General features: G+C 40.4%; 1 protein-coding gene across 5 annotated transcripts in view; it reads right to left on the reverse strand.

Moving 5' to 3' along the window:
- HOOK3 (hook microtubule tethering protein 3) overlaps positions 1-12,456 on the reverse strand; it is a 127,882-nt gene that overhangs the window by 104,493 nt on the left and 10,933 nt on the right. For 4 of the 5 annotated variants that reach the window (XM_039545685.1, XM_039545688.1, XM_039545684.1 and 1 more), the window contains exon 2: positions 3,929-4,014. In XM_039545685.1, the coding sequence (XP_039401619.1) occupies positions 3,929-4,014 (86 nt within the window). Of the gene's footprint in view, positions 1-18; positions 206-3,928; positions 4,015-12,456 lie in introns of all 5 variants that reach the window. The other variant, XM_039545689.1, reaches the window with a different exon arrangement.

Here is a 12,456-nt window from a genome sequence, read left to right on the forward strand (position 1 = left end):
ATAACTTCTAGCACCCACCTGTCTCCTGTCATGCATTTCTACTCCTGCGACAGTTTTTCCCCAATTAGTTGGTTGTCTTGGGACAGGAGTGGGAGTCATGCTGCTGATCTAGAAGGAATGGTGGACTGGAGAAGTCAGCCCTGGACTCCCCCTCCTTTGCTTGAACAGTCCCGCCTGCCTCTGGACTAAGTCCTTTCTGTGGTACCTGTTTGAATTGAAGGAGCAAAAGTAAAACTTTACTGGCTGTTTCAAATTGTGTATATATATATTTTTTAAATAGGTGATGGGAGTCAATGTTTTTCCTCTGTATTTTCTAAAATGGTTTTGCCTGATGGTTCCCAATCACTTTACCAACTGAGTACTTAGAGGTACTCATAATATGTTAGACTTATGGGCAAGCTTTCTGAGACATAGGTGATCACTGGCTACTGTGTTTACAGCCATAGATATCTGAGAACCTAAAAGAATCCATCGAGGCATCCACACTACAAAAAGAAGCAGCAATTGTAATTTTCTTTTAAAATGATTTAATACCTGATGACTACTCTAAAAATATTCAAAATCAGCTGCAATTATGACTCTTTTGCTCCAAAGCATTTCTCAGCAGTAAGACATTCAAAATTCCTGTGAACCCTATCTATGTATATCTGTAACTAGAAATTTGCCATCTAGCCATGCCTGTGAAATGAAGTTCAATTAACAGGAGCTTTGAAAGCCGCAAAGTCTATTTAGATGGGCCCAAATTATTGTACAGGGGTTATCACCTGAACTTACAAATTGCGTAGTTGACCTTTATTACATACCACTGGTTGCATGGGGAAAGTGAATTGAAGCTAGCATTCATTGAAGCGGGGGGTGGGGGAAGGGGAGGTGATAACAAAAGAGATCACTAGAATATCATTCCATTTCAAATGCTGCTATGGAAATGCAAATTTTATATTTTACACATTTCACCTATTATGACCACACACCATAAATAAATATCCCCTGTGCAGCTGGAAACAGTAAGTCAGGGTTGATTTTCTTGGAACACTGCCCCTGGAAGTGTGCAAGATACAAGGCCCAACAAAAGGTTAAAAATATGATTAATAGGACTACTGAGCTTTCCCTTCTCATGTCACCCAAGAGTTTTATTTTTGGTATATACAAGACAAAGGGGGAGGGATAGCTCAGTGGTTTGAGCATTGGCCTGTTAAACCTAGGGTTGTGAGTTTGATCCTTGAGGGGGCCATTTAGGGATCGGGGCAAAAATCTGTCTGGGGATTGGTCCTGCTTTGAGCAGGGGGTTGTACTAGATGACCTCCTGAGGTCCCTTACAAACCCTGATATTCTATGATTCAATGACATAATTCCTAGAGACCCCTATTTTGAACTGTACACACTAATCAGCCACATGTGTTGGCCAACAGGTGGATACAGAAAATAATCCTATCAACTGCTGATTAGTGATGAAGTTATGGGACATACACAGTATGAAGCAGATGCATCACTTCATGATTAATGACAACTCAAACTATACAAATATACCAACTATGATCTTTCATGTGCATAACTTTATGATTAACAAATATCCAAACTACATAATGTAACAATATGGTCTCATTTTCATGGATGTTCTGAAACATGATTCAAGAACGGTTAAGCTAGAATCTCAACTTCTTACAAAATTTACTAACAAAATCTCTTATCCCAAGTGCTCACCTTCCCTCAGTATATTCTGTCATGTTCCGTCTGCTTCAGACGGTGAGAGTCCCTTTTTAGATTAATATTGTTACAGTACCTGATTCATGTTGGGGTTTTCCCATTTTTTAGGCCTAAAACACTGACTTATTCATCTTTCACGATACATAGAAAAATAACGATGGTGCTAGTTTAAAATTGGGCATACTATACATGTTTTCTTTTTAGTATCCTCTTTAATGTCCTCTAAGCAACAACATTTGAATATTAGAGAGTTTTTAATCCCAATTAGGAGCAGCTAGGACTGTTGACATATTGTTTGAACATACCAGGATTCCTTTCTGACAAAGCATGTACAGGGTAGTGTAGCTTTCATAACTGATGCCTCTGTGTAGGAGGACTTCAACTTATCTGTGGGATATGTGCCAAAGATATTGCCCTTTGAGGGTTTATTTGTTACTTCAGCAAAACAGGCATTTCTGGAAAATCTCCATTAAATCTGCTTTTTTGCATTACTTTTCTGTTGGGTTTATTTGCATTTCCTAAATTATACTATACAATTTCCTCTAGAGCAGAATGAAACTATACAGCATAGGACCTTCTTAAAAGTACCAGGGAGGAGGGAAATATTTTCTGCATTTTTAAATCAGGATTATCCTCTTCAGTTCCTAATTTATCTTCCCACATATAAAGTCCTCTTACAAAACATTTTAAGCATTGCCTCAAAATATTAGGCAAATTCTGAGTTTCCTTCCACTTTCTCCTGTGTACTGCAGGCAGACTGCTACTCCTTCCCTCTGCGGAACAAGGGACTGCTGATGAAAAACTAATACCTATTTATATTCTTTTTGATTTCCTAATCTTCCTTTTGGAGGATTTGTGCAGAAAACTACTTTTAGATTTGTTTATTTGTTTTTGTCAAGCAATTATTTTGGTTATGTTATGTACCTCCTCCATATTAAGGAATAAAATTGGTCCCTTGACTCTTTATAAGAATGTAGGAATTGTCATACTGAATCATGCCTATTGTCCATATTTACTAGGTCCCAAGGCCAGAGGGTGTGGCTAGGGCCAGACTCAGTGGCCACCTCCCCCATTTTTGGGAGAACAGGGTTGACCTGTTGGCCCAGGGACTAAGTTGCCAACCAGTTCGCCCCATTGCATGCCAGGGTTGATCTTCGGACCAGATTTTTTCACCCCAAATGTACCCCAAGAGGTATCAGGGTCCCTGGCAGGAAAAGCCAGAGAGGAAGGCCCTCTTTGGCTGCTGTAAAGTGGGGAACAAGCATCTGCCATATCAGATGCTTATTCCTAGTCTCAAAACAGAAGCAGAAATCTCTCTATAAAGGATAGGTAAGTATGATACAATTGAAAATAAGCATTGAAAATAAACCTCATTTATCAATAAACTACAGTGATGCATTCTGAATCAGTGTATACGATATCTTAATCCATAATTGGCTCCATCAAAGGCCTATTACAAAAAGTCATGACAATCCCAAGTACAGAGAGGTTTTTTCCCCCCGACTTAATCTTTTAGGAATTGAATGTCTTTGAATAGTGCTAGATTGGCAGTATTAGAAATAGACTCTCTGTTTAACGCAAATCTTGTATTACATGAGCATCAAGTTTCCTTACACTGCCTTGCTGGTTTGACTCAACCATGACCTGAAGGGATTAATTCCAGCAGATGAAATAATAATAAATTACCCATGTCTGTTCAATATCTGAAATCCCCACGGACACTACTAAAAAGGATGGCAATATGGTGAGTTATTAAAACTTTTTGACAGTTATAGCAGCCTCAAGATTTATCACTACAACATATTGTAATTTATGACATAGTATGTATTTAGTAGTTTTTATAAATTGTCCCCAACTAATAAGCTATTTTGCATTATTACTCAAATGGAAACCAAACTTTTTAATAGCAGTGTAAAAAGTATTGTTCTTAAGTTTAACCATTTTATTTCTCAAAAAAGTTGAAACTTCGTACACAAACTCTTTGACCGGGTACTTCTTTTGCCTTAAATGAGCTGTACTTTTCAGATGTTTTTCTCCATTTTCAAATAACTGTTAGTTATGCTTTAGGTGAAAACACAAACTAAGTTTAGCAGGCTGAGTCCTTACTGGATACTGGTCAATTTTTAATATGAAAACATACTTACATTCAGATAATTGGGCACATTTACAAATGATCTATTCTGCATGCAGAAAACCTACAAACCATTAAACAATTTGTTCTTACATCTTTTGAAGCACCTGGGCCATCACAACCCCATTCGTTAAATCTTCCACAGTCTGGCATGGTGCTTCAACATTAAATGTCTGAATCTGAAGGGGAAAAAAAGACATTTTCTTATTAGGCTGCCTTACCCATTTCTTACTAACACATCAAAGAGCTTTCAAAAGTAACACAACGGTATTGTTACTACCAAACAGCAGTAAATGGCAGAGAGAAAAACAAAACACAAAGATGCACAAGTTTAATTTTATCAGTGGAGAAATATTGCAAGTGTTAGATTTCATTTAGTGAACCACAACACTGAGGTTTGTCTTGTTGTAGAGCCATGGACACAGGTTCATAGATATGGCTGCAACCAAAGTTCTATTACAAGCTCTGACCAAGATTTTCAAAACAGGAGTTACTAGAATTACATTCCTAAGGGAGGGATTTGCAAAAACATCTAATAACTCAGGAACACAAATCCCACTGAAAATTAGTGGAACTTGTGCTTTTAAGTCACTCAAGCACCATCCTAAATCCCTATTTAGGCATATACATAAGACCCCGATTATTAAAAATGCTGATCACCTAGACCGTACACCGACTTTCCATGGTTATATAATTATATACACACACACACACATGCATGCACTCTGAACAATTAACTCCTCCCTAGTGTGGGATGAGAGTGAAATTGTGCTAGTACTAGCTGGTTTGTACTGGCCAGTGTTAGTTTGCTATTAGTTGTAAGGCTTTCAATTACTACAATAAATGCGGCAAAAAAAAATCTAGACAGAGAAAAGTCTCTGGTATAAATATAGAGGTTAAGATGCAAGGTGTTGGTATCTGACTTAGAACTGAAGGATGGAATGTGGCAGAGTCCATAGTGCCATATGTGGAGGTGAGTGGTGGTTTCCAGTCCATAACAGAAATATATCTGAGATAGGGTGGATGGGTGACAGTCATTTTGGTCAACATGCTGTGACTAGAGAGACATACTGGGGTAGGGTTTCATTTTTGAATGTGCAGTATAATATACACTTGACTATTTGTGTAAGAGATTGCAAGAACTTCAGGGTCAAAGAAGACTTCTCTGGAATTTTGTGCCGAGCTTGCCCCTGACACAGCAGTACCAGATGACGAGAGATCTCCTGCACTATGGAAATGTGAGCAGCCATAACACTGCAGAAGTTGACTAACCTAGTTTTCTACTGTCCAGATGGAAACCCAGTTGGGAAGTCCATTGTGAATGCTGTTGTGCTGGGGGTTTGCACTGTAATAAATACTGTGTGTGTTACAAGGACAAGTAATCAAGACTGCTAACATGCCAGAGACCAAATAATTTAAGTGGCTGGGCTCCCCAAACTGACAGAGCCATTAATGGAATCTGCATGCCCATTCTATGTCTGAGCACAAGCCGAGAAATACATAACAGGAAGGAAACTGTTTCCATGATGATGCAGTCCACAGTGTATCTCCCTGGGAAGCCCTGGGCATGGACATACAGTAGCCTGGAAAAGTGCATGATCCCAGGACTTGAAACAAACCACACACACCCCCACCACCAAACTCTGGACTTCTCAAAAACAGGAAAAGTGAAAAACTATTCCCACTGAACAATATTGACATTATGGGGGTTTCTGTCCCCATTGTGCTCCCAGGTGATCCTGTCTACCCAGTACTGCTTTGACTCATTAAAACTTCCCCAACTACATAAACAAAGGTAGAAGATTCCACTACACACTGAGCCAATGCAGGATGGTAGTGAAGTGTGCTTCTGGGATACTGAAAACAAGATGTAAATTGTCTGACTGTTCCATGACTATTATTACCATGATCATATCTGCTTCTTGCATTTTACATAACGTAAGCGAAAACAAAGGAGAAGTGGTCAGTAAAGACTAGAGTGGCTCAGACAGCCTGCCTTCTACTTTTTCACAGCCAGAAAAATCACGTGGATGCAGCTGAAGGATAACAACACTACTTCTGGTGAGCAGGCGCTACAGATCTGAAACGTAGGGCACCAAGGACTAATGCATTGTTTCTTTTTAGGACTACTTGAAAATACCATTTTTTACACAGTGAAGAATGAAGGACTAGATAGCACAACATTGTTGTTAACCTAGCACATTTATGCTATGTACATTTTTTATTGATTTGTTATCACCTTATATTAAGTATCATCAACATTCAAAAACAATGCCTTTTTTCCAAAAAAGAAAACTTTGTTTCAATAAGGGAGTCCAGCTGCAGAAACAATCTTCTTTCCCTGTGTCAAAAATAGGGGTTGAATGGAGAATGGCTGGGAGAGAGCCAAAGAGGTAGGTCCCAATCCAAAGAGTTGTATTCTCTGCTTTCAGGAGGGCATGGTAGCAGGCAACATGTGGCAGTGCAGGAGCAGACACTAGTTGTGGGGACAGAGCAGCAGGCAGTTTCTTTTGTGTCTTTAATAGTCATTAAATAATGGCTGCTGAAACTCTGCCTCCCTGTGCATTCTGCTGTCTATATTTTTGCATGAGTTTTGTCCTCCTGCTGGAACTGTTCCTGCCTTCCAGGTGTGTTCAGGGCTGCCTCATCTTTCACTCCTCAATGTGGTAAATTCATTCTAATTCTCTGTTCACATTCCCTTGCGCTTTGATGAATTGGTCCTTTCAACTTTTCAATTGTGCCACCAACATGGAGTCTGGACAGCAAGCCCTGACAGAGAAAACAAGATATGATAGAATTAACACCCACCGCAATCCCTGACACGTCCCATGAAATGTCAACAAATGAGACAAAAGAAACTCTCTCTTCTCTTTTTAAAATTCCAATAACTAATCCAGAGCCATTCAACACAAAATGTTAAGGACATATGTTCCCAATTCTCACACAACACTTAAAACTATGGAGAGGTGTGGTACTATGTTAGATCAGGGGAAGGGAGATAATGCCAAAATGGTATAAAAAAGTTACTTATTACAGAAAAGTGGGATCTTGGAAAAATGAGGGTTTGGGGTTTTTTGCAGATGATATTCAATGAGAAGCTCATGACTGGTGAGGCTTGGTTAGCTACATTTATATTAACTTTGGAGAAGCTGCCATACAAACAGTTCATCAGAAAGACAAACTCTAATATGATTGCAGATAGCCAAGTTGTGCATGCTGTATAGAAATGGCTGGATGCCATATGGGCCAGACAATACAATGTAAGGTAAATGCTTTGGCAAGCATCCACTAATTAACTTATTACAGTAACTTACAGGTCCAGCTGTTTTTATTTTTCCATTGGTGTTTCATGTGACATTTAAAAAAAAATCCCCATTTTTGTACGTGGCTACATGGTATAACACAGACAGCTGCCGTAAGTGCCAAGCCAAGCGCTTCCTCTCTTCCCAGGTCATGAAGCTGAAAAGGGTACCACAAGTGAGAGGAATGGAAGGACAGACGTTTTGCAGCATGAGCTTTCGTGGGTGAATACCCACTTCTTCGGATGCAAGAAGAAGTGGGTATTCACCCACGAAAGCTCATGCTGCAAAATGTCTGTTAGTCTATAAGGTGCCACAGGATTCTTTGCTGCTTTTACAGATCCAGACTAACACGGCTACCCCTCTGATACAGGAATGGAAGGGTGGCTCCAAGAAAGACCAGTTATGGGGGGAATAACTGTTTTGAGTGGGCTGCTGTGAGGATGTTACTTGTACTATGGCAGAGAGGATGAAGGGGGGAGTGATTGAGGGAGTGGGGACTGGCAGAGCAGAGAGAAGGTGAGGTGGACACTTCCATCTTCACATAAGACTATATCTGCCCATTCACAAATATTAAGGATGGCATTCATAAGAACCCAGAAAAATTTCTCTCAGCCCCAGAATCTGAAAAAAAATCAGTCCCCATCAGTACTTTATACAATAGTAAGCTGCATACCTGATAAAGCTTTGCTCATCTCCAGATTCCACTTCCTCATGCGGAACCAGCTCAGTCATCTCAGGATCTGGGCCTCCATCCTATAAATGGATCTTGTGATCTGGGCAACTCCTGGTCAGGCTCCCTCACCCCGTTCCTCCTATTTGGCAATGGTGTTCTCGTCTCCCCTGAATAATTATGCTACAAAGTACTTTTTCATTATGTTTGGGAGCATCTCAGGCTGAGCAGAGGAGTGAGTCTTCAGGCTCCTTGCCAGACCATTGTATAAATGAAAAATTCTATGCCAGGACTTGAGTCTTCTGATGTCATCATTGACTTTACTTTAGGTTTTTTATTTAATCCCAGAGTGGCTTATAAACCCAGGTTATATCAAGCATCCAGGTGACTGGTTCTATGTACGTAAGAGCATTTAACACCACTGGCCAGCTGCTTCTGGATGTTCTCATCCCATAATAAGATTTGGGCCCAAATATCTGAGCCAGGCAGCAACACAGTCAATAAACGTTCTCCTTTAAGACATCCTGGTAATACTTGCAATGTTCACAATCAAAGAAGCTTGCAATTGTGAAAGAAGTTGCTTGCAATGCAAGTTGTCTGCACTGAGCTCTATGGTTTGTGTGGTGCTATTATACAGGTAGATGGCTTCTAGCCAAGCAGACTCCTGTGCAATAGGGTGCACAAAGTAGACAAAAGTAAGAGAAAGTAGACCAACTACCTCAGTACTGACTGGAGCACTGTGGGACTTGAGTGGAAGGGCAATATGAATTAGTTTATGACTGCACTGGCTCCATACTGCCACTAAATTGCTGCAGCTTGAATCAATATGTAGACCTGCTGAACACAAGTCCAATCCAAATGATATCTGGAATACATTTAACTTTATGGAGAATGTGTATGCAAGATGTTTGTTTCTTAGACTAGTACATTTCTCTAGTGCAGACAAGGCCCTTAAAGAGACAGAAAACCAAAGGCTGAAGAAAAGTGATACAACATGCAAGCACAGTGATCAAGGCATGCATCTTACTAGTTCAACTTTTCTCCTTTTTAATAATTAGCTTATAAATGTCCAATGCCTGTTCTAATATTCCAATTCTAAACTTTTCCCTATTATATTATTTGCCTTTGCCTACTCCTTTTTGTCTTTTGACCATTCTCTATTAATTATTTTTCATAAAGTTTCAATTAATTCTTCTGGAGTGTTGCCTGTGCATATTCATATGCAGCCACATAGCAACCCCCTTCTCCAAGTGCCAGCGAGCTTCAGGATCCTTCTAGAAAAGGAGTGCCTATTAGGACCATGCTAGTGCCTTCTCATGGCACCAAATGTTCAGATCAGAGGTTTTCAGTGACCCACCCGAGTTTCTTCTGCTGAACCTTAAGATCCTTAAAGTGACAACTCTGGGCAAGAAGAGATGATCAGGCTATGAGAAAATATGGAGGAAACATTCCTGAAGAACTACAGTTACTACTAGGTAATCTCTCTCCTTCTACAAGCCAGCCTGCCTCTGCATACGCTCAGTTATGCAAGTCTAGTTAACAGGACAACCCCAGCAAAGGTGAGCTGAGACATTTTAATTAAACAAGGATTATAGAACAGTTCTCCAAAGCAAATATCAGCTCTAGGTGATAAACCAAGAGAGCAGCGCTCAGTAAATCTTTGAAGAGAACCCTGGCTAGGCAGCCCTGTAGATTGTAATGTTTCCATCATAACAGAGAAACCACTGGAAAACTGAGTAACCCTGCAGTGTGGGCCCCAAGATCTCAAGTGCTTACATGATAGATAAAGCACACATGCCAGTGCATAATCTAATCTATTTTGACAGTCACTCAGCATTTCCCGTATACTGATCCACTAAGGCTACAAAAAATCTAGGCAATTTCCAAAATACCTTTGTCTTCTCTACATAGGACAAAACTCGATGCACTTAGCTTCTAGGACACGGAACCCAGGGTTTGGTTAAAAAAAACCTAGAAGACTAATGACTTTGTTCAGGTAGAACTCAAACATTATTTTAAAGGAAAAAAAATGGATGAGCTTGCATGACAGCTTTGTTGTTAGGGAATGCAGTAAAGGAAGGATCAATCATTAAAGGCTGCAACACACTCATTCCTCTCTTGCAGATGTAACTGTGATGAAAATGCTGCCTTTAGTGATGGGTGAAATAAAGAGCACCCTTCCAAAGGTTCAGAAGGTGAATTTTAGATATCACATCAGTGAAGCTGACTGCCCAGTATAAAGACAACCACCAATCCTTCAAAAAAACCCATGACAGTAAGAACGCTTTACAATTTCAACTAGAAGCCAGTATTCAAAAATAGCAGACAGATGTATTTTGATCAATGACAAGGACAGAATGAGAAACTTCAAGTGTAATAAATACTCCAAAATCGATGACATGGGTGCAAGGGTATAGGGTCAAGTTATTAGATGCCTATACTGAAACCCTTGTCCATTTCCATTTCGGTAAACTACATTCCAGGGTGAACAGCTTCTTGAATTGCAGCAAGATACTGCTTCATGCTTCACCAGAAGTAGTCAAAGTCCCATGGGTCAAACAATGAAGTAAAGTGTCTCTGGGTTTGGATGCAGAAGGAGATGTGTTCTTGGGATATCCATGTAACAGAACTGCCTGATCCAAGCTGGAGTGATCAGGATGATCCTTGACCCTGGACTTGTTCTATTTTCCTGATCAGTAGAAGCAATGGAATCAGTGGGAAAGCATAGTGTCTGCTCCAATCCAACAGGACCACATCTTATTGAGTTTCTGTCCACTCCTGTCCTGAAATAAAACTGTGGACCATTTCTATTGCTAGTTGTGACACAAAGATCTAGGAAATGCTAACTCCACCTCCTGAACAACAGCTCTACCATCAACTGTTTCAGAGACCACCTCCTCTGGTCTTCACTTCTATGATTTTTCTTATCTGACAATACATTTTTTTTGCCAACCAGCTGGAGGTACACCATGTAAATTCGATGAGCCAGATACTAGTCACAGAGACAAGCACCTTTCTGCTTGTTAAAGTAGAACTTTGCTGTCTTGTCTTGCACATGCAGCCATGGAGAAGAGATAAAAGACTGAAAAGTCCATCTGATATATGGAATCTACTTTTCCACATCTTCCCGTCTCCAAGAACGTCAAGCAAACTTCCCTGGTATAGACACACATGTACACCCTGATGCCTGAAGTATGCTATTATATAACCCAGCGGTTCTCAAACTGTGGGTAAGGACCCCAAATGGGGTCGCCAGGGCTGGCTTAGACTTGCTGGGCCCGGGGCTGAAGCCTAAGGACCACCGCCCGGGACTGAAGCCCGAGGACTTCAGCCCTGGGCAGCGGGCCTCAGGTTACAGCACACACCCCCAGGGCTGATGCCCTTGAGCTTCGGTTTTGCCTGCCTCCACCCAGGGTGGTGGGGCTCGGACAGGCTCAGGCTTCAGTCCCTGCTCCTGGGGTCATGTAGTAATTTTTGTTATCAGGTGATGCAACGAAGTTTGAGAACCCCTGATCTAACCAGATATTTAATGAACACTTTCTATAGAAGCCAGATCCAAGAATGCTATATTGGTCACAATTGTTTCTATACAAAAGCATAATTACTTTCAGGCCAGTCTGAAAGCTACATGAAAATATGTATCTTCTATGCTGAGAGCCCCAAACCAGTCTTACAGGGATATAGACAGGAATAACAGAAGGACAGAGACAATAGGTAAAATCAGCATGTAAAATCTGAACACTAATGTAACTGTTTAACTTTCTCAAGTCCATGATGAAATGAAGGCAATTTTTTGTATTTTGTTTTTTTAAATGAGAACATAAGAATGGCTATACTGGGTCAGACCAATGGTCCATGTAGCCCAGTATCCTGTCTTCCAATAGTAGCCAGTGCCAGATGCTTCAAGGAGAATGAATAGAAACAGCAATCATTAAGAGATCCATCCCATCGTCCGCTCCCAGCTGTTGGCAGTCATAGGTTAGGGAGACCCAATCGTGGCACATCTTGGCTAATAGCCATGGATGGACCTATCCTCCATGAACTTATCTAATTGTTTTTTGAACCAAGTTATACCTTTGGATTTCACAACATCCCCTGGCAACAAGTTCCACAGGTGAACTGTACATTGTGTGAAGAAGTATTTCCTTCTGTTTGTTTTAAACATGCTGCCTATTAATTTCATTGCGTGGCCCCTGGTTTTTGTGTTACAGGAAGGAGTAAGCAAATGTTTATTCACTTTCTCCACACCATTCATGATTTCATAGACACCCCCCCAACATATCCCCCCCTTAGTCATCTCTTCTCCAAGATGAATAGTCCCAGTCTTTTAAATCTCTCCTCAGAACTGCACACAGTATTCAAGGTGTGGGTGTACCATGGATTTATATAATGGCATTATGATATTTACTGTCTTTCCTAATGGTTCCTAACATTGTTAGCTTTTTTACCTGCTGCTGCACATTGAATGGATGTTTTCAGAGAACCATTTACAATAACTCTTTCTTGAGTTATAACAGCTAATTTAAATCCCATCATTTTGTCCGTATAATTGGAATTATGTTTTCTAATGTGCATAACTTTGCATTAATCAACATTGAATTTCATCTGCCATTTTGCTGCCCAGTCACTAATTTTGGGAGATCCATTTG

Source organism: Mauremys reevesii, linkage group 6 (genome assembly GCF_016161935.1).
Source record: "Mauremys reevesii isolate NIE-2019 linkage group 6, ASM1616193v1, whole genome shotgun sequence".
Lineage (NCBI taxonomy): Eukaryota > Metazoa > Chordata > Testudines > Geoemydidae > Mauremys > Mauremys reevesii.